The 27814-nt window shown below is 35.3% G+C and overlaps 6 protein-coding genes across 8 annotated transcripts in view; 3 read left to right on the forward strand and 3 right to left on the reverse strand.

Moving 5' to 3' along the window:
• The window catches only part of LOC149741279 (disks large homolog 2-like), a 28220-nt gene extending 27423 nt beyond the window's left edge, over positions 1-797 (reverse strand). For all 3 annotated transcript variants that reach the window (XM_089893911.1, XM_089893910.1, XM_089893912.1), the window contains exon 1: positions 665-797. In XM_089893911.1, the coding sequence (XP_089750037.1) occupies positions 665-683 (19 nt within the window). In that variant the 5' untranslated portion in view covers positions 684-797. The remainder of the gene's footprint in view (positions 1-664) is intronic.
• LOC149741280 (ATP synthase F(1) complex subunit gamma, mitochondrial-like) lies at positions 51-27736 on the forward strand. The gene is made up of 9 exons (XM_089893929.1): positions 51-65; positions 24746-24837; positions 25000-25037; positions 25152-25283; positions 25632-25830; positions 26153-26296; positions 26630-26694; positions 26965-27120; positions 27551-27736. The coding sequence occupies exons 2-9, from the start codon at positions 24794-24796 to the stop codon at positions 27652-27654; spliced, it is 882 nt and encodes a 293-aa protein (XP_089750055.1). The 5' UTR covers positions 51-65; positions 24746-24793; the 3' UTR covers positions 27655-27736.
• LOC149741281 (cilia- and flagella-associated protein 100-like) lies at positions 1599-7036 on the forward strand. Its single transcript, XM_089893922.1, has 12 exons — positions 1599-1771; positions 2012-2187; positions 2569-2752; positions 3038-3269; positions 3503-3614; positions 3918-4025; positions 4356-4428; positions 4721-4887; positions 5224-5375; positions 5602-5784; positions 6143-6392; positions 6619-7036. The coding sequence occupies exons 1-12, from the start codon at positions 1723-1725 to the stop codon at positions 6730-6732; spliced, it is 1800 nt and encodes a 599-aa protein (XP_089750048.1). The 5' UTR covers positions 1599-1722; the 3' UTR covers positions 6733-7036.
• Positions 7032-10916, reverse strand: LOC149741282 (uncharacterized). Its single transcript, XM_089893938.1, has 5 exons — positions 10222-10916; positions 9796-9923; positions 9376-9496; positions 8610-8737; positions 7032-7201 (listed from the first exon to the last, which is right to left on the reverse strand). The coding sequence occupies exons 1-5, from the start codon at positions 10251-10253 to the stop codon at positions 7137-7139; spliced, it is 474 nt and encodes a 157-aa protein (XP_089750064.1). The 5' UTR covers positions 10254-10916; the 3' UTR covers positions 7032-7136.
• Positions 11045-19088, reverse strand: LOC149741283 (transmembrane protein 26-like). Its single transcript, XM_089893928.1, has 9 exons — positions 18741-19088; positions 16367-16473; positions 15703-15868; positions 14334-14457; positions 13900-14046; positions 13528-13659; positions 13048-13242; positions 12633-12822; positions 11045-12268 (listed from the first exon to the last, which is right to left on the reverse strand). The coding sequence occupies exons 2-9, from the start codon at positions 16383-16385 to the stop codon at positions 11850-11852; spliced, it is 1392 nt and encodes a 463-aa protein (XP_089750054.1). The 5' UTR covers positions 16386-16473; positions 18741-19088; the 3' UTR covers positions 11045-11849.
• On the forward strand, positions 19896-23332 carry LOC149741284 (small ribosomal subunit protein mS25-like). The gene is made up of 4 exons (XM_089893933.1): positions 19896-20178; positions 20537-20643; positions 20928-21015; positions 22993-23332. The coding sequence occupies exons 1-4, from the start codon at positions 19961-19963 to the stop codon at positions 23204-23206; spliced, it is 627 nt and encodes a 208-aa protein (XP_089750059.1). The 5' UTR covers positions 19896-19960; the 3' UTR covers positions 23207-23332.
• Positions 27737-27814: the final 78 nt, after the last annotated feature.

Consider the following 27814-nt stretch of genomic DNA (forward strand, 5'->3'; position numbering starts at 1 on the left):
GTTTAAGTATAATAATAAAGAAACAATGGTTGATAAAACATGCTTAAAAAGATTCTATTTGAATAATGAACTTATAATGCCAGTTGTATTATTATAATGCCAGTTATAGAAAAACATTTATATTATCTCTTTGGTACACCGTTAGTTAGTTAAAATATATTTTCATTTACTGGATAAAGTAGCACATGTTCTATGCTTGAAAGTATACACAACCTATTTGGTGAAAACGTGTAACTAATACATGGGCCCGTTGTGACAGTTTTTAGTGATACTGATATTTTCATTTAAAATACTTCAAATAAAAACACTTCCTATTTAATCAATAAAGGTCATATTTTTAAGTGTACTTCATATCACACGCATCACTAAACACTACTTGACTTTTCGTGATGAACATTAAGGTCTTATTTCACACACCTTGTGCCGCTTACAAGTTACCATGTATATAACTTTGTTGGTGATTATTTTCCTGTATGGCTGACAATTTGGACAACCCATTAGTGACAACTGGGTTGGAATAATTGCTGTTATTGTCTTACCAAAGGACACATTTGCACAATATGACACATTCAAAAGTATATACTTTCGTTAAAATGTGTTCCCTGAACCATTAAACTATTGTGCCTGACTATTTAAATATAAGTTTTAACTTAAATATAAATACCTTGTTTTCTCACAGGCATTATTCTTGCATTAACAGCAGCACCACAGAAACTTATACAAAATAGAAAAAGTTCATAACATTACCTGTTTAATTCAATAAATTTTGTTAAATGTAATGCAACTAAAGGACATTAATTTACTGAATCAGCTTTAGCTTTAGAATAAATTTAATTATGTCATAACAAATTATAGGCTACTTTTCATGCTAACAAATAAACGAAAAACACGATATTACAATAACAAATAAACACTGTTTATGTACTATGTTTAAATTATGACATTGAAAATAGTAGTTTTATTACTAAATCAAAAGTCTTGAACTCTTCTGACGTTTACACCCACACACAAGATTAGAAAAGTGTCTGGTCAGATGACAGCCATAATCTACTTAATACATGCTGTATAAAACATATTTTAAATGTATCTACTGTATCTGTGATACATTTAAACAATATATATAAATGTATATACCCCTCATAAACTAGATCTGGTTTGTATACGCTTTCTTCACCAATGAAATTACTAAGGTGTTTAATTTCCCTTTGTGTACGATTTACACTTTTAGTTCATCATTGAAAACTAATTCCGTAATGTAAGCGTTATCTCACTACGAGATTATTAGGTACTAACAATTTAAAATCTAATTAATATACATTGTAAATGTGATGAACGCAGGTTTAAAATTGGTTCAAATTTGAGAAATACTGTACCGAGTGACTGTACCCGTATGACTCATGTCGGCAAATATTTAACCGAGGAAACCTGTGAAAGAATGCCGCAGGACAAAAAAATTCGGTTTGAATAACACTTACAATTTAATTGCTGATTTTACTTAATTGTTTTGATAATTTGATTAAAAGGGCGCCAAATGACTTATTGAAATCTATTTACAAATTTGAATTCCATTTAAAAATTATCGCAGCGCCCTCTGTGGAAGTTTGTGTGGTCGTTATAGAAACTCCGTAAGCTTCTTGGAACTTTTGTTTTGGTTCATTTTTTGCTAAAATTCGAGGCATATGATCCATTTTCAGGCGTTTGTTAAGATAATATATAATAGAGATGTCGGAAATATCAAGTAATCGGTCTCCAGGTTCTGCTGCTTCGTCAAGTAAGTTGTTAGTTGTTAGTTCTTACATTTACACATCATGCTCGTTTTTGCCACGTAAAAACAAATAAAGACAATTCTATTACTGTCCCTGCAGATTAATGATGTATCTTAACATTAAAAAACATGCATATTATATATAAAAATGTGTTTTTTTATTAACACACATATTATACATGATATGTAACATGTATTGTGCAAACAATTTTTTGCACTGGTAAAATTTTATTTTTTATGACACAGGGGGTGCAGGTTCAAGGCAATCTGGTCGAGTAACTTTTCCCCACTCAACAAAGTCGATGTCATCAGGAAAGTCCGTCATGCAGCTTGATGATTCCAGTGATGTGAATCCTTTTAAAGTTCCTCCTGATCAAGATATCTTCATGTTAAGAGATAAGGAGAGACAGAGGAAAAAGGAGGTGAGATTTCGTATGACAGTTTGGTTGGAGTCATGTTTCAAACTTTCAACAAAACTTGGAGTGATGATATTGTTAAAATGCAATTCTACCTATTGTTGTTAAATATGACACTTCACAACCACATAATCACCTAAATAAACTCTCTCAAAATGTTGCTTTTTTACAAAATGCAAAACAAATGATTACACAATGCACCGAGAAATAATATTTCCCTGTAAAGTAAGTAAATAAAACAGAAATTTGAAGATTTGTTGGCAAAAACAATTTTACATTGAAAACTTTGCAGTTTAATTTGTGAATATGTAATTGTCCTGCAATAATTTCTAATTCCATATTCATTCTAGGTTACTGTCCTTTCATGTTAATATTTTGTGTTTACAGGAAAGAGAGAGGCAACAGAAACTTAAAGTTCATGAGAAGACAACTTACGCTTCGAGGGTGAATGCAAAAACCGCCTCCATGAGAAGAGCAGCCCTTGGTAGTGAGGAGCTTTTACATGATGAAGAAGATTCAATTGATTTGGCCGTCAAGGATGATCCTTCATGGACACTAGCTGTGACTAGAGGTTTAGCTTAGTAATAATGTGTTTGGTGACTTAGCTTTACATTGTAGTTGTCCTATTATGAACTGCTTAAAATGCTTTTCTAAACAAACAGTTAGGTTTGTTTATGTTGTAAGTATCTTTAAAATAAAGCTTGTTTCAGAGTTTATAGTTCAATGGTGTTTATTTCACACATGAATAAATTAGTTTCATTCAATAAAATTACCCATTACAAACAACTATAATGAGTATAATCTTACACAACTCCCTCGAATATAGCTTTAGTTCAACATGATATTTACTGAACAGATCGCAATGTTGAGAAAGAGGACCTTGCAGAGTATGTGAGTAAGAAGAGAGAAATGTTTCTGGTTCAATACTCCCTTCGTGTGAAGAGAGATGAGATGCGGAAGCTGGAGGAGCTTGCAGCAGCCGAGGAGAGAAAACTAGAGAGAGCTGAACATTTCCTGGAGGAGGATGCAGCCATGTTTGATGAGTTCTTGAAGGAAAATGATAAAAATTCGGTGGAAGCAATAAAAAGGTTGGCTGCTGGTGTTTGGTTAATGCTTTTTATTAAAGATAACTAATTTTCCAATAGTTTTTAATAAATTTTTTGAAACCTAACTATAATTTTTCTGTTTTAAAATGAACCCCTTTTGTGGTATTATCTTTTATATTACATTCCATGATTTCACTAATGCTTCTTAGTGGAGTGAAAAATGAAATAGATATGCTGAGTATAATATATTATAATAAACTTCATATCTTGAGCAGAGCTGAATCGGAAAGTAAATCTAAGCTTGAAAAAGTTGCTGAGATAAAAAAGAACAATGCAATTATGATGGCAATCAAAAGTGATATTTCAAAGCATGAGGAGACATTAAAGGTAAAATGGAAATTATTAACTTTTTTCCAAAATCTCAATTGAAAAGTTGTTTTTTAATATAATCTAGAGTTCTACTCTTACTCTTTTTTTATGAATGAATGAATAAATGTCATTCGTTCATCATGTGTGACAGGGCAACTCTAGGCATTATAACACTGGTGTTTCTTTTCATACAACTTGTCCCCTAGAAACATCATTAAACTTAATAATATGCCTGGCAGTAACTGCTTTTATATTAACAAGAGTAGTTATACCACAATTACCTTATATAATAACAGCTAACTTACATATTTATATTAACAGGAGTACATGCTCTACAAAGAGTTTTTGGAGAAGTTGACTCCAAATGAGTGGAAGGAGAAGAGGCGAAAAGAGCAAGAGGAAAGAAGAAGAATAAAGAGAGAAGCTCAGGTCCAATAACTAACTATCATATTACCTTTATGATAATCAGGATCTAAATAAATGAATAAATAACAATTTAATAAGGGCAACAGCAGTCTAAAAATTTGTAGGGGATGGCTTATATGTATTGCTGATCATTTTTTTATTGTGTTTTACTAATTTGTTATGATTAGATCCTCTAACAAGAGGTTATGGGCTAACTCTGGCCTAAATCTAAGTTCCCATGAGCCATGACGTGGTATGGTGTAGGACCTCAGTTATTAGAACAAAATACAATAGAAAACTTGTATCAACATAACTTACTTATCATGTTTGATTATATCACATAATACCATGCAGGCAGCTCACCCAAGTCAAAGTCAAAACTTGGAGAAGAAATCAACGAGTTCTATTACATCTGCATCGAGAAGGGGTAAGAACAAGATAGTAAATGAATCTTCATACACCTTGTCCCTGCCTACGAGTAACTGGTGGCTGGAAGCAGTTGTCGTAAAGTACCTCCACAAGGCCACATACGTCCACAATTTTGCCAACATTATTTTTTTGACAGTAATCTTACCCTCAAAAGGAGTATAAACTACGTAGTTAAATAATTAAGTGTGTTGTCCCCACTACAATGGTAGCTACACTGAATAACTTTACATTTACTTATCATATTTTCCTCTAACTTATTTCACTTTGAAAAATGAACCTGATTTTTACAGAGGGTGAGAGTAGATCCTCCAGCAGAGTCCAATCCTCCCTTGTAAGAGTGAGGAGCAGTGTTTTGAAGAGCGGAGGAAGAAAGGCACTTTCAACTCCCAAGAGCATAACGGACACTGAGAGCGTGAGATCAGCGGAGGTTTCATTCTTCGAAGAGGAGAGCGATGAGGTAAAAAATGTTTATGGGTATTTTAATTGGGGCTTTGTTGCGTAAATGAATGAACGAATTGGAGTATTAGACCTTTATCAATCTCATGGTATTGGTAAGATGCCAACTGTGGCTTGCCCAGCACCATGGCTCATTGGTTGGGTGCTTGCGTCATGACCAAAGATAACTGAGTTCGATGCTAGACACTTATAAAGATAAGCCCATGTGTCTTTGGGAAAAAAATGTTTAATATACATAAATTGCTCCAACCCAGTGGTCGGTAGGTTGTTCAGAAGTAAATAAGTTACATTTAACAAAGTTCCCCTTTACTTTTTACTCACCATTTTATTCCAACAGGAACCTGAGCTTTATTTCACCGATCCTGCTCAGTTGCTGAACATGTTCCAGGAGTTAGAGGAGCATAATCTATCTCTTATCACCAATAGTCAAGAGACAGAAGAAGCCATGGAAGAACTTAAACACACAATAAGGAATACTAAAGATAAAATGTAGGTCAATCTTATTGTTTAAGGTTTATATGTGTATTGGGGCTTTTTCATTTGCCAATTTGTTTTGTTAAGCTGTATAAAGTATTATATTGATTTTAATTTCAAATATCCTGTACTTACCTTCTAGTTGCTAGTTATGTAACTTTGTGGGCGGTGACAGCATTGGTTTTGAAGCTGGTGCCCTTTCGTAACAAATCACGTACTCTAACTACCTTACCAATTCCAGGGGAAGAGAAACAGATATGCTGAAGGCTCAGATCAACATGTTGAAAGCAACCATCCGCAGAGAGGAAGAGAAAGCTGATGATTTGGAACTGAAATGTAAAATGTTTTCTTATGGGGAGTTTAAAGCTGAAGACCAGGAAAAGATGTTAAAACATCTCGATAAGAAAGTTGAAGAAGTTTACAGGTAAGAGATTATGTGGGTGTTTTGTCTGTTTCAGTGTTTGGATCATTTTATCTTAAGTAGTGTTAATATGACCATGTTGAAATGAATCTAATGCTTTTTACAATACAGTTACATGACTTTTGGTTGGTGATGGTTTGTTGGTATGTGGTTCACATTTTGGTTATGTTTGTTTTTCACAACTTGACTGGGAGTGGCAACAATGAATAAAAAAGGCAAGTTCTAACCCACAAGAATAGAAATGAACAAACCAATCAAAAGTCATGTCTATCTATCCATGCACTGCAATACTGGTACATCGAAACCTGCTTTACCATGTACATATTATTTATTCATTTGTTAACAATTTTCCTTAACACAGGGGATGCATTGGGGATAACGAAGCTAACATCAGCACGCTGCAGATGCTCACAACTATTGAGAACAAACTAGAAGACTTGTTTGAGAATATTGAAGTTATGCCACCTGAGCTTGTAGAGGCGGCAGAGAAGGCAAAAGAGAAAGAAAGAAGAATGCGTTTGAGAGAAGAGAAACTTGCTGCCCAAAGAGCACATCAAGAAGAGAGAGTGAGAAAAGCTTTGGAGAGAGCAAAAGCTGATCCAAAGAAAAAGGTAAATTGACTTTGTTTTCCTATATTCTTAAAGTATCTTTTAACTTTAGAGGTAAGGGGGCTTTCTTTCCCTAAATATCAGCAGCCCTGGTGTGTCTTACTTCGTAATACCTCAACCAGATAATAGAATTTAGTTCCAGGTTGGGCAGACATGACATGGTATGCTATGACATGTTAATATAACATACTTTTCTAGTGTACAGTAACAGCACTATAATATTATACAGGCTGGGAAGAGACTTGTCTTCCGATCTGAACCTCCGCAACGAAAACAAAAAGAGAATAAAAAGAAAGAAGGACAAGACAAAGAGGAAGAAGAAAAACTTTATTTTTTCACCTAACCCTATCGTTTTACTTCAGAATCTTAACTCCAGCGTAGCTCGCCGTTTTGCCCTTCATAAAGCTAAGATATATGTTTACGTTATACAACATAGCTTATGCCATGAAAATTAACCAAACGTCTGCAATGGTATGTAGATGTACCCTTGAATAACCGCTACCCAAAGCATAAGCTACATTGTTGTGTAAACGCCACTCAAAACATGATAGTTTAAATTAGAACATTTATCCTGGGAAAACTATCTTTAAAATGGTATGTTGGTTTTCTAATTTTGATCTGAATATAATATACAAACATCTATTCAAGCGCGGCGTGGTTTATTATGGCACAACAGCAAATAAGTTACAGAATATTAACAATTCTTGTATACGAGAACATATCACAGTGAAGACGTCATAATACGCTTCATGTCCTCACAGCGTCACCAAGTCCCAGCACTGATTTGTAACTTCCCATACCGTATTTACCATCTATAAGAAAACAACGATTTATTAAATTCCGAGGCAGATTAGTTCGCCTGTCTCTAGCCCATTGAAGGGTTCGAGCCTCGCTGTTGCTACCATTGTGAGCGTTTGTGTTCTTGGCAAAACACTAAATAACAATTGCTTCAACCCAAAGTTAGTATAGACCAAGTTAGGAAACGGATTGTAAAACAACGAGTCTTGTTATCCATTGTCTCGCGTCTATGACGTCATAGTCGCCACCATTACGGAGCCCACGGCATAGCATTTTATCATTGCTGGGTGCTGTTTTTCGTTTAAATATTGCGATTTTTTAAAAACTAAGCACTTCTGCGCGTAAAAATGGTTTTCTACTAATGTTATATCTTATTACAATAATAAACCTCACAAAAATAATCAACTTTTATTGAACACTCAATCGATTAAAGAGTAAAAAAAACAGAAAATATCAGGTTTACTAGCCAAAAACATAAAAGAACATGTTTAAAATATAAAAATACAAACAAAAATAACATTACCATAAATACAAACGCATAACATTACCATAAACTGGTGTATCTAGCTGCAGTTTTGCATGTAAATTGCCGTGATTTTACTTTTTGGCTCACAAACTTAACACGTATACCCGGCAACGAAACTTAAGGTATCTGTGTAAAATTTGCCTAATATCAAAGTGACATTGAGGAAAACAATACCAAGTTACTATTTTTGGTCCTCTGCTTGAATTAGTAAGCTACCTTTTTTGCGTTACGGGTCTTTATGAAATCGGAAAACGCGAACACCTTATCTGCTAGTACTTAAGCAGTTTGAAGCTGCATGTCCACTCATGTTGGGTTATAAATGTAGTAAAGAATAGCTCTGTAGATTCGTAGGTATGATCATATACTATTATGTAAACTAAGCTGATTGATGCTAGTCTTAATCGCCAACGTAAAGTACCCTGTCTAACCACACTGTACGCTGAAAACCAGTCAAAATATTAATTTACTTTACATTAATTCCTAGGTTTAATATTATATAACAAGATTTATATTATAAATTATATTTTTAATGTTAAAACAACCGCTATACGTGTTTTCTAGCTTTGTATCGCTTACAAGAACTAAATAAACACATGCCGACCATGCATTTGTATAGGCGATTTACGCTCTGTGGGCTCCGTAATGGCGGACACGAGCGCCGTTTCCTAACTTGGTCTATACTAACTTTGCTTCAACCCAGTGGTCACAAATGGGCTGTTCAAGTTGTCAGCCACACAGAAAAACAATGCCCCACGGCGGTGTATATACGTGGTAACTCAAAAACGGGCGCGAGGTGCATTAACCCACAAACGCTGTGTATAGTGTATAGTGTTCAACAGAACATCCGTATAATAAACCGCTAAAACGACACAGTATGATACAATTAAATCACTTACACAATGTTGGCTTAGGTCGGGTTAACGGCCAGAACTTGAATCCTTCTCTTGCCCGATCGTTGAACTGGTTACGGTATTTCTTCATGTTTGGAATAGACCTGGATCTGTAGAGTCTGGTCTTCTGGTAGCTGGAGATATAATTATATTTCATCCTTTTGCATTATACTAAGGTACATGACTGATAAATTAGACAACCAATGAGAGACAAATGGGTTTTAGAAATTGCCGTTGAGTGTCTTGCTCAAGGACACGCATGCTTGTAAGTGGTAGCAGCGTCGCGCTTCGAACCGTAACTTCTAGTCTACAAGATGGAAGCGCGCCAATTACTATGGCATAATTAAGGTTAATAATCTCCATTATTGTGTTATGATATCTATGTTTTTGGCGCATTTCGAAATCACCATGCGTTAAGAAATCGTCATTAGTTCATTTTCTCATTGCTTGTTGTAGCGCCAAGTTAATCAATGTAGCTGTTTTAGTCCTGTTAAGTTCAGCATTTGGCAAGTGTTTTTATAATATAGTAGAACAGGTTAATCAACAGGCAGGTTGTTAGCCTTAGAAATGTATTGTTTTAATTGATGTAGTTCACTCACTATTAATCAGATATTAAGTATTAGTGGTTTTGTGTGTGATGCGTGGGCAGGGCAGTGGCAATCGCTATAACATTTATGTTCTGTTACATACACCTCATGCCTAATGTTGTAACACGTAGAAAGGTATGCGCAACGTATTAATTACACCTACGGTTACACATAATGCATCTCACTTTCCCGGAGCTGTGTCGTCTTGAAAATCTCGGTTTAATTTATCATCGAATGCTTCTCCCTTCAGCGGGATGATGCTTCCGTCTGGGTTCATCCGATAGCGTGATGCGTCTTGCGGTAATTCTGATGCGTAATGCGCAATATTATATAACTATACTTAATATATTGTTATGTTTTGTCGGTTTTACTGTTAAATAGGAATATTAGCATATCAATGACATGTAACTTAGAGTTTAAAGTGGTATTGACTGTGCGGCTGTACGCCCTTGTTAATAGTAGCCAGCCAGAAGCGAAACCGTAAGCTAAATAAAGCACTCAAATATTAAAGGCATACGACTGCCTAATCTTGTACTTTTACCAAACGCATCAAGGCCTATTTGGAACCAAAGGCTACAATGTAAAGCCACATACGGAAAACTCACGTTTAGTTATTACAGTTGCTTCTGGCATTTTAAGCGTAAAGTTCGTAGCTTGATGTTTCATCTTCGACCAATGGTCAGTCCTACTTTGTTGCATCGACACTGGGTCATGCTTGCCCCATTTCGATGACCTGTAACCGTTACATAACTCTGTTGTACATGGATGTATTCAGATTTATAGTATACGGTTATACACTAGTGTTAGTACTGTGGGGTAAGATGGATGTAGTACCAAAATCACAATTATGCTGTTTCTGTTTTTAGCAGTTAACAACGCTTTTTTAAAGTCGTGAGGATATACGGTTATATAGTTATTTAAATATTCTTGGTTTACTGCTAAATTGTACGAAAAAAATGAATGAAAACATGCCATCTTATACCCTATCGTACTATATAGAACAACACAGTACATAGGTATATTATACATACGTTCTTGCCCCTGATATGAAGGTAGCCGACATGATCTTATTCTTGTGCCCGAATTCCAAAAATTTCACACGAAAACTAGCTTAATGTTCCTGCTCAACAACGAAAATAATGTCATTTATTGCTATTTAACTGCGGACGCTTCAGTAAAAATAAGTCAAATACACCTGCAAATTTTCTGGGAGATCGAACCATTATAAGACAAAATTCGCTAGAAACGCGTTAAAGTAAAAAGAACAGTAGAACACAAAATCGTGCAAACTCTGACGGTGCTCAACCTTACAGCATATGTATATATGACAGTATAGTGTACATGTATACATCAGACATAAACGAGTTGTTGAGTAATCAAGGTCATAATGAAACGGATACCCACACGCTGACGAGCCTATATCTCCCACGAGGAGATTCGAGTGTATATGAGACAATAGGGGAATGGTACTACTACAATCGAGAAGGGCGGTACAGTGCACGTGCCGGTATTGTGTAATGACAATAGTCATACAGCTCGAGTGTTTAACATGAAATTTAAAACGCTTCGGCAAAAGAATTAGAACTTTATTTATAAATTACATAAACATAGACATTCTTGTCGGATTTGCAGCAATTAGATGTTGCAATCAAAATATTTCGCTTAGATATGACACGAGTGTCATATTTTGTACACCTCGTCGTGCCCGCGTATGAGTTACCATATATAAAACTTTGGCGATTGTTGTTTTTGGCTATCCCATTAGTGACAACTTTGTTGGAGCTATTTCCGTGTCCTGCCCAAAGGCAGATACGTCTTCAAAGGGGACAGCGCCATGCTATTTAAAAAACTATATTTGTTTTGATTTGCAGTTTATTTTAAAACGAGGATTTATAACTGACACGATATTTAGTCTATCGTACATTTATAAACTAATAGGTGCAATAAATACTATAGTGCAATATGTACAAAAAAATAAAACACGTTCATGCTTATTTTAACCTTGAGAATCTTAGAGGTTTCGTAGAAGGATACATAGTATAGATGTGGACAACTTATACCTTTAGTACATGATTATCATGATATCTCATATTTCTTAATTGTGTTTTTTTAGGAATTATCACCGTTCTTTTTAGGTCGTTTATTTGATTTTGTAGATATAGTCTTGTACAACCAAATGGGGCGAAAAAAGAGAATGAAAACATGAACCATCTTACCCCAACGTATAATATTGGGTATACTTATCGAGTGTAGTTTAGTGCGTTGTATATTGTAGCAGCCTACAGTATTTTTGTATGTGAATTATCGTAGATTTATTTGCGGCCTGCTTCAGAAATAGTGTTAATTCGGTTGAAATCGAAAAAATGCAGAGCCTGCTGTGTAACGATATGCATGTGTGCCGATTGCAGAAAGTGTTTTAACGGTAAATTATTTTGACGAGGAACTGTAGATAAAAAATGTTCATCAACTCATATAGGTTGACGCCATTTTGAAATAGGACACGATATGTTGACGTAGTTCAAGTGTGCAAATAAAATCAACAGGTGTTAAGCTATGTACACCGTTCGTCGCGCTCACAGTAAAAGTGAAATCGTCTTAGGCAACATGGCGCCCTTTTTAACAAAACCAAGGATATAAGAAACCTTAAACTGTCTTGCAGTTAAATCGGCAAAGTAACTTCTACTTTTGGAGAAACTTTACTGACAGGTATGGGTGACTTTTTCCCAGAACTTGTACCTGCAGCTCCAGCAGCAGATGCGCGATTTTTAAGGCCCGCCTTGAATTTTCCTTTCGCCAATGCGAGTGTTTTGATTTGGTCGATCTTTCCTCTTGCATATTCCGCCTCCGCGTCTTCCTCCTCTTCATCTTCCGGTTTCGCGAAGGCGATGATTGAGAGTCTGTACACCTGTAGCAGCACCACCAAGCAGTTCTTGCATGTAAAGAACACGATCATCTGGTGCACAACGTTGCGTCCTATCATGATGTAAAGACGCATGGCGAGGAACGGACCATCCTGGAGGATCAACGTGGACAAGATGCCCCAAACTTCAATGTTGCCAAAAAACTTTCTAAAAGCACCTGAGAAAAGTTGTGTTGGAGGTGTTTGATTTGTGATTTAACCGGCGCGAGACGTGTAAAGCCATAGCATATGGTGCACAGTAAAACACCCGTGTTATTAACATGGCGCGAGAGGAAAGAGTTTTTATTTCAAGTTGGCACTTTAGCTACTTGGCATACTGCATCATAGGACCTCACTTATATAGAACATGGTGGAAGAGCACTTTTGTATAAAACCATGTGCTTCTGCTGTTCCACACCAAGTTATTGATAAAGCAGTGCTTTGGTAGCAACTATTTGTAAAGAACAGTTAAATTTCTACAATATGTAAAGACGTTCCGATAGAACAAGCCATAATATGTCCAAATTCAAGGAGGTAACTCACTCTTTTCACTCTCTGATTCCTCCACAACAACCACGGGCGAGTTCATCCCACTTTCTCCATCGTAGATCCCTACCGCCCTTGTGCGGCGAGCTTTTGCGGCCGTTAGCACGAAGGTGAATTGCAATGTGCTCCACGACCAAAATCCCATGATAAATATGATAAGCAGACGGTCGCACCTCACTGCTACTTCCTGTAAAAGTATACGGTGTAAGATGGGAAACCAGTTAGAAAAATACGTAAGAACAGACCACATGTAGAGTATATAGGAAATATATATATTTCAATACTCCTCGTGCCCGCCTACGAGTTGCCATTTTGTTACTTGGCAAGCAATTAGTTTTTTCGTAAAAATGCCAGAGGATCCTTTTCTTGTGATATACATGGCAGCAACAGCAAATATATAACTTTATCATACCTTCACAGTTTCGGTGACAAATTCCAAGATATCAGCACCAACTCCAATAAACACAAGGAGCAATTGTGACAACTCGTCTCGAGATATTCCTTCCCCAGTGGGTAGTAATGCTCTACCGATAATTAGAATGAACAGTAGAAGTTGATGTAATACAAGAACCCAAGTTGTTCGATCGAATATGTTGACTCCACTTAACTGTTAATTGTAGTGCTGGTTTAGTAATGGAGCTGCTTTGCTTTGTTCTTAAGGTTGAGGAATATGTCGTTCGTTGCGTCTGGCTCTTTTAGTTACGGTGGGCCGCTTTGAGTATTATACGCCGATTTAGACCTTTCTATCTCATGTTCACTGTCGAGTTATATATAACGTGGGTGTCTTCTTATACACCAAACAGACACGATACATTCACCTTAATGTACTCACTTTTAGATTATAACATTGGCATCTTCTCACACATACACATTATTCATACGTTCATCTCACCAGTTGATCAATTGCTTTTTTCGCGTCTTCTATCGTGCCCACTACTTTACCGCCAACGTCAGAATCTCCACCCACAACTGTTGATAGTTGATTGTCTTCGGTTGTCGTTGTAGGGGAAATAGTCGTGTAGAGCTATAGGGAAATTTATAAGTTTAATGTATTTTAATCATGTTTATATAGTACTCTTGGGTAATATGGGTACGTTAGCGTATAACATCCAATAATTCCTATTCGTGTTTTAACAATTACCAACGCTATTTTAAAGTCGTGACCATATAGGGTTGTATAATTCGATAAATATAAAGAAAACATTGACCATCTTATACCCCAACCTACAATATTATCCGGCAACGATTACATATGTTAACTCACCGATAGGTTTTTTTCGATAGCAGATTTTTGTTCTAAATACAATGCTTCAGCGGCACAGGCAGCTTTTACAATGGTAGCGTTCTTGTAGATGTCAGTAACGTTAACGTACGCAGCGTTCTCGAAGGCAACGATACAACCCGGCTCTTTCTGTATTATAATTTGTATAGATTGTTGATTTCAACATTTATCTAACCGTTACCATACAGTTATACCACGTATGTAAAACATATTTTTTGTATGGCTGAAAATTTAGACAACTAAGTAAAGCAATAGCTGTGAACTGTCTTGCGAAACAGCATTACTCGCCCACAATGGTAGCGGCAGCAACTAGCCTTGAATACAGTACCATTTGGTTACAATACGACTAATGTACTAAATGAGTCACGTTGTTAAATATCTCAAAACAATAACGTTATAACATATAATTTTTTTACCAATTTTCCCCAGAAGCGGTCATTGCAGTAATGGTATCCCCCCCTTACGTCCAAGTTCTTTAGTTCTAGGAACCAAATAGAAGGCACCACTCCACATAAGTAAAGCAGAACACATGGGCTGATCCTTTAAAATATGGTTTGTTGTTAATATATCATGTGTTGTGGTATTTCGAGGATTAATTAAAACGCCCCACCAGAGAAATCTACGATTTCTATGTATGATGGCTTTCGAGATGTCTCTGTAGTAGGTAGTGGTATAAAAAAGCAACATTTGTTTTATATTACATCCATTCATTTAATCGATGTAATATTCAACTTTCATAAAACACAAAAAGTGATTTTGGCATTTTGCTGTATATTTATAGGTCGAAATGTATGTTAAAGAGTGCTTTTAACTCAGATTGTAAAATAAATTACTACAGCAAGGTCAATAAAAAAATTAACATAATTTGCTGAAGCATTTCACTGAAAAAGTGAAGTTACACTGCATTTATTATTTTTGGGGCACTTTAACATACTGTGTCGCGATGCGTCCTTCGTGTTTAAAAATTAAAATTCCTACACTTTCGCCGCCAAAGGATTCGACGCGGGTTTCTTTTAGCGCTCGTGTTTAATGTAACCGATCAAGATAATGGCACGTTGTATAAACATTATGATTCTAATGTATTCTGGGTTAAAGTTAAACACAGCAAGGTTCAAATGCATGCCTAATGTTATAGCTGGTGTTTTGTTATCTTCATAATATCCGAGTATAAGTTTTGTTGCTGTTTTAACTGTTTCTATGTAAAAAAAAATTATGGAAGTATTATTCAAATACATTTAAATATAGTAGGGTCGGGGAAGATGGGGCACTTTTTTATTCCATTTTCTCGTCTCATTTGATAATAAACGAAGAACATTCGTATAATTATTAAACCCTATCCTCACGACTCCCATATAGAACGTAGTTATAACTGATTAAAACACGTTTAAAATATTTTGATATTATGTGCTAAAGGTGTCCCATCTTACCCTACAACAATATATATATGCGGCAACTGCAAAACATATTTAATAAAAAGCCTATGGGTGAATGATTCACAAAATAACCGTAATTTGTTATGAAATTTTTTCGGCATGTGTTGTTGCTGTCGCTTACGAGATACACCATAGCTTTTTGGGTGGGTAACAGTTGGGGATTTTAAAAGTAAGGCTGACAATTAATTAGTGACCACTAGTTTAAAGCAATCACTGCGTTAGGTGTCTTGACAACTCGCCCACAATAGTTGCAGCATCGAGTTTAGAACCCGTATCCTCTATAGTCTAAATGTGATCGCTGTAACCACTGCCCCAGATCATATATCTTTAAATGTCAACCACACATTCTTACCATTTATATTCCTCGCCACCCCTCACACCAACAGTGAACAAAGCTTCAAGGACCAAAGCTGCTATAGGTATAAGCAGCAACCACAAAGTGACTTGATTCCACTCGGTCTGTGCCCGCCATATCGCTATCAAGCCATGAGCAGCGAATAAAGCCCTTGTAACTAAAGCTGAGAAATTGTAGGATTATAAGACAAGCGGGTAAGATGAATTATTAATATTATGATGATAATGTAACTCGCGCGTGTTAATCACAATCTCAAGCCTTTTACAATGACATGCAGCTTGAGTAGAAATCGCCCACAAATCATAATTAAAACATTAGTTATTCGTTACGATAATTCAAAACAAAAAATATTTTTCTCCTCGGCAAAAATTACGATGACCAACATTAATGCTTAACGAGGAAATGATCGAGCAATAAAACAAGAATTATTAAAACGCACTTAATTAAGGTAAATGAACGCATTAAAATTCGACTGATAAATATAGATAAAATATTGGTGTAACGATGAAATAACATAGATGTATATTTATCTTTTTAGTACAACAGCAAGCATAAACTATAACTTAACATAAACAGGGAATTAGCAGCAACACGTTAAAATACTCACTGGTAAAACCACTTCAGTAAAAGTGTACAACCAAAATATACAAACCACTCTTACCGAGTATAATGTCCTTCATCGCAACGTTTTGTCAGTTAAAGATATTTTTTTACAAAACAACGAAACTTTGCAAACGACTTAAAGAACAATTCAGTTGATTAGGCGATCTGAAATATGGTCAAAATGTTATTGTAGTTTATATACCAACTGAGTTTAAGGCCACATTAATAACAGCAACAAATTCCAACTGTGTTTATACGGTATTTTTATATTAGCTTAATCATCAACTAACAAGAATTGGTTCACTGCCTGTAATTTAAATTATTCAACTAACAAAAAAATATATGAATCTTTAATTGTACAACTATATACTAAATAGATAGTTACGAACAAATTAATTTTGACAAAGAATAGCGGCAGTTCTTATAATACATTATTCCACTTGCTATAGTGCGAATGAACTTCTTTACATGGCAATTTTTCGTATATAACCAGCCTATAATTGTATTATGCAGTACTAAGCCTGACTGTATTACAATAGGCAATGTATTAACTATATTGTCTTACCGTCTATTGGTGTTTGTAAATGGACTACTTTATAAACATCTGCGTTCAATTACGCATTATGTAGATCGTATATGATGCGATTCTATAGCATGTGTTATAGACTGTATTATGCCTATATTAACCCGTCAGTGAGTTTTACGTGTTAAAATTCGACAGTGAGCATGAGGTGTATGATTTTATATACCATATGTACCCTATACAAGAGGACAGCCATGTTACAATTTGACAGTGGACATAATGTGTACGACTTAATTATATTCTCGTCCCAACAGCCATGATTTAAACCCTAATTAAATGGATTAAGATAAAATTAATTTAGATTACAAGCACAAGCTTTATCAACTAATCGGGGGAAGTAGGCGCTGTGTTTGATGGGCGGCCATTAAAAATGTAAAAGAACATGAAAAATTAAAGCGCTGGGACGTTGTATCGCCTGGGCCGGGCATACAGTAATATAGTAAAGCAAAACAAGCAAGAACATCTATTTAATTATATTGAATTACTACTAGAGATTCTTTCCTATGCGGTTGAACCTCTACAGATTTATGTCGCACCTTACGAAAAAATACAATCGGATTTATATCCAATTTACCTAATTTTATGTATGGATATTATATGGGTATTATTTGAATATTGCGTTAATATTGCGATGTTATAAATTGCTACAAATTAAAGAAAATCGCATACAGTATAGTACTGTGGGGTAAAGATGGGTACCGTACTACCGTTAGAATATGATATATACAATAGTGTTAAATCACAGTGTAGTTCCCTAAAATAATTAAATATAGAAAGTTTCAAACACAAAATTAGGTAACGCAAAAATTACTGAACCCGCGTGAATATAAGCTTCGCCATTTTGTTGCTGAAGATATGCTTTGCGTTCTTATTAACGTATTATATAATCTATTACTTCAATTAGAATTGACCAACTTAATTTGACAGAAATTTCAGAAGGGTATACCGTGTCGTAGCACATCACTCATATATAACTTATAACCTATGATTTTAAACCAAACAGATACTCTTGCAATTCGCCGTATAAGAAAACAACCGTAATACTTATTTATTAAAATATAAAATCTGTTTCGTTTGATCAACTTTTTAAACTGATACTTACGTAAAAGCTAACTAATCGACTAAATAAAACGTTTCTTAACTGATAATTGACAACAGCTTTTCCCTAAATTACTATTTCCCAAATCGCAGTAATTTTTAACACGAAATACAATAAGTTGTATTTTCTACACTAACCAGCATTTCGTGGTATATCATATCTGATGGCGTGACAGGTTGATTATACAAAAAGGTCTGAAGTTTTACTGAATTAATACAACAATGCGCAACTTTTCTTATTGATTAGCTATAGTGCTGTAATAATCATTATAGTACGACAAAACTATAGTTCAAGGCGTGTATTTGTATGGAATACGAAATCTAAATACACCCCGCAACCCGCAAAATTATTCCTTCGCAAGTGAGATTTAGGCCAGACCTGGACCATAAAAAATACACCAAGGTATTACACGAAGAAAGCCACTATAAGTTTAAGTCAAATTACAATATCAAAAGTAAACTTCCAACACAACAGAAGTGAGCATAATAAAATCACTTTAGGCATGCACGCTAGATACAAGCAATACAGTGTATTGCATAATATTAAAGATTGGCTTTTATGTTGGGCGCTACATGAGTCTGTTATTTTTTCTATATTGTATATGGTTGAGGTTAAAGGTAGGTATGCGGAGTATAAGACTTGAGGTATGCTATGAAACCTGATTTAAACCACAGTTGTCCCGTATTAGACTAATATCCCACCTGTTAAACCACCAAATTTTTAAAAATACTTCGTTACATCAAATCTTACCTCCAGTATAGCTTTGTCAATTTACTTTGATTTTCTTGGTTTCCTTGTTATGAAATGATATCGTGTCGAAGCCGCAATCTTCTAATGATAAGACGAATGTCCTTGAAAGATGAAACTAAGTTGTCGTCTCCCTTTTTCCTCTTCGTACATACATTCATTTCTCGTGTACATTTATTATAAATTTATTAATAATTCAATACTGCTTGACGCGTGCGAGAGGAAAAATCGTCCCCATAGATGAAAATGGAACAAGCTAAGAAACTCCTAGATCCTATGCTCTGATTACACAAGGCACCAGGTTTGTATTTAATTATCTCCGCTCAGTGCAAACTAAACAAGTGCCCAATAGAAGGGCGGCGAGTTATAGCTTTTTAAAATGCATTATTCATATGCAGAAGGGAGGGAAGCCGCTTTTACAAGACTCTGTTATAATTGCAACTCGGTCGTCGTGTAAATAATTGCTGCAAGCGCAGCTCGCTAATTAATTAAAGTGCTTGACGAATATTGAAATTTGGAAATTCTAGACAACTAAACAAACTATTTGAAATTCTGGTAAAAAATGTTAATTACCACTTTGAAAAAAAGTAACATAATTAAAAAAATATCGCATATTAGGGTGGGGGAAGACGGAGCATATTTTTCATTTATTACATAATATCCTAATATCCTGACCCTGTTTTAAACAATTAACAACGGTCTACGGTATTCGCGAGTGTAAGGTTTTATAATTCTATGTATTTTTATTGTTTACTACCTAATAATCAGAGAAAATAGAATGAAAAGGTGTCCCATCTCCCCCCATTCCACTATAATTACAATAAATACACGTTTGGTAAGGCCTGGTTTGTTTGGGCCGAGTAACATACCCTTATAGTTTTAACAGACCGTGTAGCTAAGTCACTTATGTTACGATTAGTTTAAAATCTTAGTTTTAATTTGCGTGTGTTGCTGATTTACCCCACGTAGCCTATATGCGCTTTTTATAAATGATGCAGTTTAAATCAGTAAAAAATACCTTTTGTGTAATATACTGTAACAAAATACATCTATATGCAATAGTAATTACAAAAATACAGTAAAACCTAAACACGTATTACCAAGGGAGGAATAAAATCTACGTAATTAGACCTCTATAAACAATTCCCACAACCGGGACTTTCCCTACACATTTTTATTAGTGCACTTTGTTAAAAGTTTTCTAGATTAAAAAATAATACAAAATGGTTTTGTTATCTGCGCGACTATTACGGATTCAACAATTTAAGAAGCTTATAGCTGACAATCAGAATGCTATGAAAGGTCTTATGAGTGGCAAACACCCGATTATAAAAACGAAACAATACCTTGATCAAGGAATCGTATTAAGAGACGGCGTGAAAATCATGACAATGCATTACGGAAATTATGAAAGCAATTATGAATCGCATAGCGGGATTCGGTGAGTGAATATGCCAATATATGAAATTTGTTAAATCTGCAATAAATATAGTGAAGTAAGTTTTCCTTTTTCAATTCCTCTCCTAGTTTATTGCTAACTATGTTATTTTTAATTGCCAAGGGTTAAAACCAATAATTCATAATGTAGCTGAACATTTTGCCTAAGTTTTACAATGTTTTTAAATTCAAACATGGGTATCGCAAGTTCACGATTTTTAGAATTTTTGTAATATTTTGTATGACTTTTTTAAAATACAGGTTTTACGGAAACAGAACCTTATTGCATTCATGTGGAACCACATTGAAAATTAAACTTTTTAATGCCCTGGACTCCCGTTTATTTATTAATTTGTTTCCAGGAAAGTAGTTGAGCTGAACTTGTCTCAGTTTCAACACAAGAATCCTGACGTTCAGATTCTAGTCATTAAAGATCTCACGCCATCTCCGTTCTTTACATTTTTTCTTGGTGGGAATGTGGTTGATATATTCTTTTGTGTATATTTATATCAAGTAATGTATATATGGTTACTAATCCTTTATTAGGGGCCAACTTTGGTCATCTGGTGTACAAAACATTAAATTATGGGATATGTGCGCCAAAAGCTATTTACATCACTACTTTTGGGTTAGATCCTAATTGTTAAAATAATTGCACAAAGTATTTTTCATTATATTTTTATGGTAGGTGTAGCGTAGGCCTATATCATTGAGCTGGCTGGTGTTTACAATAAACTTGTTTTTCATTATTAGAAAATGGTGAAAGGTTTTATATAGATGTGGAAGGGAAGAATCAAGTTGAAATTCTATCTCAAATTCAAAAAGTCATCGGCAAACCAAAGTAAACAGGAAGTTTATCTATAATTCATTTTATTTGGTGTTGGATATACCAAGTGTGTTGACTCTGTGTGGAAGTCAGTGGCGCAACCAGCGCGTTCAAAAGGGGGCTGTCATAGTTACGTCCAGTCAACGTTTATCTATGACACGATAAAACACTCCCTTTATTGGTTGTGCACACTAATATATATCCCATTTTACGCGGTAAATTAAAAACACTACGTTATTAAAAAGACGTATCTAAATTAGTATAAACTGTTGAAACATTGGTGCAAGTTTTACGCATGTCCATCGTGAATAATCTAACGATTATTTACATCAGAATAAACCTTTGAAAAACCATTACGATTGTTACGTCACAAACGAGATTATTGGTAAACAATCGTGTTTTATTTGCTCCCATACGATCTGTAGTTTTTGTATAATTTCTGTTTCTGATGATTAGTTTAAATCAGTGCTTCCCAAACTATGGTACGCGAAGGCCTCCCAGGTGGTACGCGAGCACCTTATTAAGTTCAAACCAAACGATCGCAAATGATCTTTTAGTGATTGTCGTAAGCATTATTTTAATCCACATAAATTACGTACAGCGTGACATTTCATGCTATATTCCCTACACCGGTGTTCCTAACTTTTTAAACTTAGGCGTTGCTTTATGCGTGTACAAAGTATTTTTGCAAGCCTATCTTTACTTATGCGCATTCGTGAAAAGGCAAATATCCAACCTGTTTTTAAGCACATGCATGTTAAATAATCAAGGGGACAATTGCTATTATGACGCAGATATTCAACGTGTGAATTGCTATTATGTCGTAATCAATTACCAGGTCAAACAATCGTTATTATGGTGCAATGAATCCACGTGTGAATCCCTACTATTTCGTAATAATTATGCTGCTTGGCTGAGGAAAACATCGTAAATATACAGCAGCGCTACTTCTGGAACATATTTAGGTTGTTTATTCCACCCTGTTACCCTGTTTAATTGGCAAATTACAATTATTTTACACGCAGCTTTGAGAAAGGCAGTGCCAAGTTTGTGTTACAAATACCCGCGGAAAAATAGGTGTGCCCGCGGTACGGTTTCTAATTTCACTATTTAAAATGAGTTGTTCACGAGGTTCTAGTAGTTTAGTGTGTAGGTGGTACGAGAACGCTGCATGAACCAAAAATATGTATACGCGAGTAGATAAAGTTGGAAACCACCGGTTTAAATGCAGATAAACCGCGATTATGTGAATTTTAATTGGTACAAATATAAAAGCAAGTAGCGACGCTATCAGTAAATTGGAGCCAACAGAAATCGTAATATGATATTACAAAGTCCCGGCCTTGCTTGGACAGAGTCGTTCGTTGTCACCGCTAGAGAACCAGAGTTTCATTACGTCACTTGTCACGAGAATAAATTCACAACGATTGCTTCGTTTGTTAGGTGTAGAATGTATGCTACCGCATGCGTCTTCCTTTATTTCCTACGCCGGCGCAGAGCGTAAAAATATGACGCTCATACACGATGTTTCGATGTCGTAGTTGGTTGGGCAGTGGGCACATTATGAAACGTCATAATTAATAGTTACGTTGCAATAGACCAAGTGACGTAACAATTGAACGAAAAATTGTTCCAATTCCAAGCGAACGAATCTAATATTGAATGCAACGCGTGTGTGTGCGTCTTAGCACTTTCTGGCTGCGTGCGTGTCTGCGGAAAAGGGGGCTGTCATGACAGCAAAACAGCCCCCCTGGTTGCGCCCCTGGTGGAAGTTACCCAATGATTCACACATTGGTAGCATAAATAGAATTTGATTTGCCAGTATAGGTGGCTTTTAAGTTTGCTTAGGTCTGCTCATTCCCTTATAGACCATGGAAAATTGAACAGCTTTACTGGATTTTTTATATACTGATAGTTTGGGCAAGTTACTACAAGTGTAACTTTGTGGGTGATGGTTGCTTTAATACCATATAACTTATTCTTGTGTTCCAGGGAATTAATAGAAAAAGAATCAATCGCTGCTGAAGCAAACCCTGCTAACTTTGGTCCTGAGTTTAACAGGAAATGCATATGTGAGGTTCAGGGACAATTGCCGTGCTCATTTGTAGATGATGTGTGGCCTATATTGGAGAGAAAGGAACTTAAGAAAAATATTAATCTTAATCCTAAAAAATATGTCTTTGGGATGGAGGATGAAGACACTTAAAAGAACTTTGAATAAATTTTTATTTTGTTTGATCATATTAACTTCTAGTCAAAAGGCTCTAAAACTGATGTTTTAAGACATGTGCCCAATGAGGTCTTGAAATATCTATAAAACGGCATATTTTCATGTTTAGTCATAGGTCAGTTTTCTAATCTCTTGCCCTTTACGACATTTACGCCACGAAGACAGCTCATGATCTAGTTTGGATAACTATGTCGTTCTTGTTGAGGCCCTGGCTTAAGGTGGCTGTACACAGTATCCGGAATTCGTCCGTTTTGTCCGGATTCCGCTGCCGCATGCGGAATTGGACACGGGTTTGCATACGAATTCGCATGAATGTAACATATACCCTTTTTGCATGGTCACTTTTATGCGCGTAAGTACTCGCATATTTACTCGCAAAAACAAAGTAAACACGCATAACGTCATAAGCGTGTAATCTGCTGTAGGAGGTTGGTTGTTACTCGCATTATGCGAGTAAAGAAAGGTATTGTGGAAGTACAGTTTCACTTTGAAGAGCCTAATCTTTTTCGGGTATTATTTTTACAGTTTTTAGTTGGTAATAGCACCATAAAGTATCAAAACTTATCTTATAAACTAGATTTAACAATATTGCGCTAAAATAAGCTAACTCAATGTTGATACGCGCATAAACCAATGACCATGAAAAATAACGCCGTAAGCGATCGAGTTATCATATGATTTTTTACCATGCAAAAAGGGTATTATTTAACCTACCGCAACGAAAGTCAGTACCACGTCGTTCCGTTTTATACACGTCATGATAATGCTTTTTAGGTCAGGCACGTTAATTAAACTTTTTTATTTGCTGGTACAGGCAAGTAATTAACTAAAGCGAAACACGCGTTGAGTGAATTGGTTAACTAAATAATAGCAATATTTACACCCCAAACAGGCAGTCTTCCGCTGCAATAAACACCATTTGTGAATTACACTTTATGGTCTTACCTTCCACCTAATTACTGCGTCGGCCACGCGCGCCTACTTTAAAATTAAATCTTGTTCGTTGTGTTTTAAGGGCACAAAAAGTGTCCTTCGGTTAAAACTCTTTTTTAAGTAGCGAACGGCACTCAGAAAAGTAAAACGAATAATTAGATATTTAATTCGGATTGTGCAGGCTGATACAAAAACGACATGCCTGGATTCTATTACTTTGGTTTGCAACAAAAAAAAAACAGAGACCATATAATAAGGGTATATACTCTGAACAACGTAGTAGTATTGCTCTCTTTTTATGTTAGCAACGTACGTCCTTGCTCATATAGCTTTTAATCAAGATTTTGTAAGGTCACCTGTGGCAAAAATTATTTCTGATTTTTGATCAAACTGTTTTCCCTGACAATTATAGATACATCTAACTATAGTTTAAACATATTTTTTTTAAGTTAAAGCAAAACGAATAAACTTATATACATATTCGTCTAGTGAGAGTCTGTGTTGCTGTTTTACGTTAATTTTTTGATGGTATTTAAAAGAGAACATTAATTTCAAAACGTGCATTAATTTCGTAACTGATTTAGATCGTTTTTGTTATTTGGTTTCGGTTTAATAAGAACTTCTGGGAAAATGATGAATGCTGCCAGCAAAGCATCTGTCTATGTTCCACAATTGTGAGTTTATTAATTAATATTTCCTATTTCATAATAATACCGAATATAAGGCGGCGGCGCCGACATGCGTAAGATTTAATGTTGCAATATTTAATGTTTATTAGTAAACTAATATTGCATTAAAATATGTAAATTCCTTGACCACCTTTTAAATATTTCCAGGGTTCAGGTTCGGCATTCATCTGGAAAATTGAAGGAACGTAAGTTGGTTTAGAAAATTCTTTAAGACCTAAGAAAAAACATTATTTGCACCAAAGTCAAACCTTTTAACTGGGCCAAACAAAATTCCCAATTTTAACTTTTATTGTCCCCAGTTGGCATCAGGTTGAAGGCGATCAAGAATATCCAGAAGATCACAAAAACTATGAAGATGATTTCAGCTGCAAAGTTTGCACAAGCTTCCAAAGCAATTATCCCCGCAAGAGCTTATGGAGTTGGAGCATTGGGTATGTGCATACTTTACAAGGCTTACCTGTTATCTGGCACTTACTGTACTAAATTAACCAGTAAACTTTAGAATAAAAAAGTTTAATTTTTTTCGTAGCAATACACACTTTACTAAAAATTCTGCATTCAAGACTCCCACATTTCGCTAAAAATTAATTTCTTGCATAATTTGTCTATATGTCAACACCCAATTATTTACCATTATACATACAATACAATAAATACGTCATGTATCCACCTACCAGTTTTACCTCATTATTTAATCTGTTTCAGTAAAGATGCAATGTGCACGAATGTGTTTTACGAATATATTACATTACCATTCAATCTATGTATTTATTTTCCAGCTGTTTATGACAAAGCAAAGATTGAGAGCGAGGCTCGACCCAAGCAGGTTTACATCGGAGTATCATCCGATCGAGGTTTATGTGGAGCCCTGCATTCAAACATTGGTCGTGCATTAAAGTCTAAGTTCGAAGAACAACCAGATAATGTTGAAACCAAGGTTGTGACCGTTGGTGACAAAGTGAAAGTATTTCTGCAAAGGTTGGTTTGGTACAAATAAATAACATTAAAGGAGTAACTATCGCTCCCCCCAGTTTTACAACTATAAAAGCTTTTAGGCTGCTGTTATGTGTTTAAGCAGAGAACCACAGTAGTCACTAAGGTTGTCTAGTGACTACAAATGTTATGAAATGTTTGTGAATGAATGAAACTCACCCTTGCATGGCGAGACAAAGACAGTTGTTTAAACACGGATGTTTTAATCCATTCATCTTGTTTCTGCTTACAAATTACCACGTATGCAACTTTGTGGGGATGAAACAACTGCCGTCATGTATTTAGTTTTAACTCTCAATATTTTTAGTGGGCTGTCAGATTCCCTATTACTTGAATGCAAAGAGCTTGGACGCCTCCCACCAAGCTTTAATGACTCAGCTGTTATTGCTGAAGAATTGTTGGAATCTGGGTACGAGTTCCAACAAGGAGAAGTCTTCTATAATTGGTTCAAGTATGAAAGATAACATGTGTTTACAGTTTTTAAAGTTAGCTAACATATATACCTTTTATTTAACTCGTATACCACCTTTTTCAAATGCATGCTCATTTTTAAAGCTGCAAAATCAGAAAAATTATCATGTCACTTTTTTAAAATCTTAACAATTTGCTTTTAAGCCACTATTCAGGTCCCCAATACATTTGTCCATTGCAACTTTCTGTTGTCTCCAAAAGTGACTCCTAGTTAGCCACCAAACCTTTGGCAAGGTTGACAGGCTTACCTTTGAATTATCTGCACTGTATTAATTATTAAACATTAATTGAATTTTTTTCATTCACCATTTAGGTCGGCAATGACTCAAATCATTAAACAACAACCTTTCTTCTCTGTGGAAGTCATCAACCAATCACGTGAGTTTAACTTTAAATGATGAAAACGACTTTATTAAAATATCTTTCACTTCTTGCCAGATGGCAGACGAAACCTCAAAAATACACTGTTTTTTTTTTTATACAAGCCGTCGAAAAAATTATCTACATTTTTCCTGGCAGCAGCAGTAACAAAAATTTAAATTTACGACCTAAATATTTTAAATATTTATGATTTAGTTTATGATAAAAAAAATCTGGTCAAAAAAGAAAGAAAATTATAAAAAAACTTCATTTTCCACGTATTTTCAGCCACCATTACGGTGTACGACTCCTTGGATGAGGACGTATTGAAAAGTTACCAAGAATTTCAACTTGCCAATACATTGTATTATACAATGAAGGAGAATTATACAAGTGAACAAGGTGCAAGGATGATATCCATGGACGGTGCTACTAAGAATGCTGGTATGATATATCAACTTGTTTATCTCTCATGGAACTGTTTTATTACAATTTTGTTTCATGGACCTTAAAATTATTAGTTACCACCTGTTTAACTTTTATGGCGTACCACGCTGTAACTTTGTGTGTTTGTTTTTTTATTTTTGTTGTTATATGCTGGACAATTCTGCCTATCCTATTATATTTCTCCTTTTATCTCAAATCCTAAGCCACTACACTTCAGATCAGATTATATAAAGTTAGCTGTAATTCTTATAACAATGCCTGTTTAGCAGATTGTTAAAACTTTGTACTACATACAAACTAACCCATTATTAACACCTGTTGTCTTGTCCCTATATCCTGTCTTTTCGTCTAAAATATTTCTAAATCTTGGCTACCGTAATCTAAAGACAAATAAAAGTTATTATTAAAAATATTCTCTTCCCCCCAGGTGATATGATCGACAGAATGTCGTTGCTTTACAACCGAACCAGACAAGCCGTCATTACAACAGAGCTGACTGAGATCATTTCTGGCGTTGCAGCTTTAGAATAAATAAATTATTTGGCTCCAAAAGTTCATTTGTTTCCATGAAAAATAAACCATTTATCGTTGATGAATAAAATTTGTACCCGTGTGTGAGAGTCATTACTTGTAATTGATCAAGAGTTGTAGTTAGGTATCATTGCATGCCATGCAACGACAATCGTTTTAT

This window comes from Ciona robusta, chromosome 1 (genome assembly GCF_009617815.1).
Source record: "Ciona robusta chromosome 1, ASM961781v2".
NCBI classification, from domain to species: Eukaryota; Metazoa; Chordata; class Ascidiacea; order Phlebobranchia; family Cionidae; genus Ciona; species Ciona robusta.

Coding starts and splice junctions, on each gene's coding strand:
- LOC149741283 (XM_089893928.1), bottom strand. Junction 14,458..15,702: donor GGTGGCGAGGAATATAAATG/GTAAGAATGTGT, acceptor CATATTTTAAAG/GATCAGCCCATGTGTTCTGC. Junction 13,243..13,527: donor AAAAAGCAATTGATCAACTG/GTGAGATGAACG, acceptor TACAATTAACAG/TTAAGTGGAGTCAACATATT.
- LOC149741282 (XM_089893938.1), bottom strand. CDS start 10,253: ATGTCGGCTACCTTCATATCAGGGGCAAGAAC. Junction 9,497..9,795: donor AGCAACTGTAATAACTAAAC/GTGAGTTTTCCG, acceptor ATTACGCATCAG/AATTACCGCAAGACGCATCA. Junction 7,202..8,609: donor CCGACCTAAGCCAACATTGT/GTAAGTGATTTA, acceptor GTTTTCTTATAG/ATGGTAAATACGGTATGGGA.
- LOC149741280 (XM_089893929.1), top strand. CDS start 24,794: ATGATGAATGCTGCCAGCAAAGCATCTGTCTATGTTCCACAATT. Junction 26,297..26,629: donor GTCTTCTATAATTGGTTCAA/GTATGAAAGATA, acceptor TTCACCATTTAG/GTCGGCAATGACTCAAATCA. Junction 27,121..27,550: donor CGGTGCTACTAAGAATGCTG/GTATGATATATC, acceptor TCTTCCCCCCAG/GTGATATGATCGACAGAATG.
- LOC149741284 (XM_089893933.1), top strand. CDS start 19,961: ATGGTTTTGTTATCTGCGCGACTATTACGGATTCAACAATTTAAGAAG. Junction 20,179..20,536: donor GAATCGCATAGCGGGATTCG/GTGAGTGAATAT, acceptor ATTTGTTTCCAG/GAAAGTAGTTGAGCTGAACT. Junction 21,016..22,992: donor AAAGTCATCGGCAAACCAAA/GTAAACAGGAAG, acceptor CTTGTGTTCCAG/GGAATTAATAGAAAAAGAAT.
- LOC149741281 (XM_089893922.1), top strand. CDS start 1,723: ATGTCGGAAATATCAAGTAATCGGTCTCCAGGTTCTGCTGCTTCGTCA. Junction 2,188..2,568: donor AGAGACAGAGGAAAAAGGAG/GTGAGATTTCGT, acceptor TTGTGTTTACAG/GAAAGAGAGAGGCAACAGAA. Junction 2,753..3,037: donor GACACTAGCTGTGACTAGAG/GTTTAGCTTAGT, acceptor TTTACTGAACAG/ATCGCAATGTTGAGAAAGAG.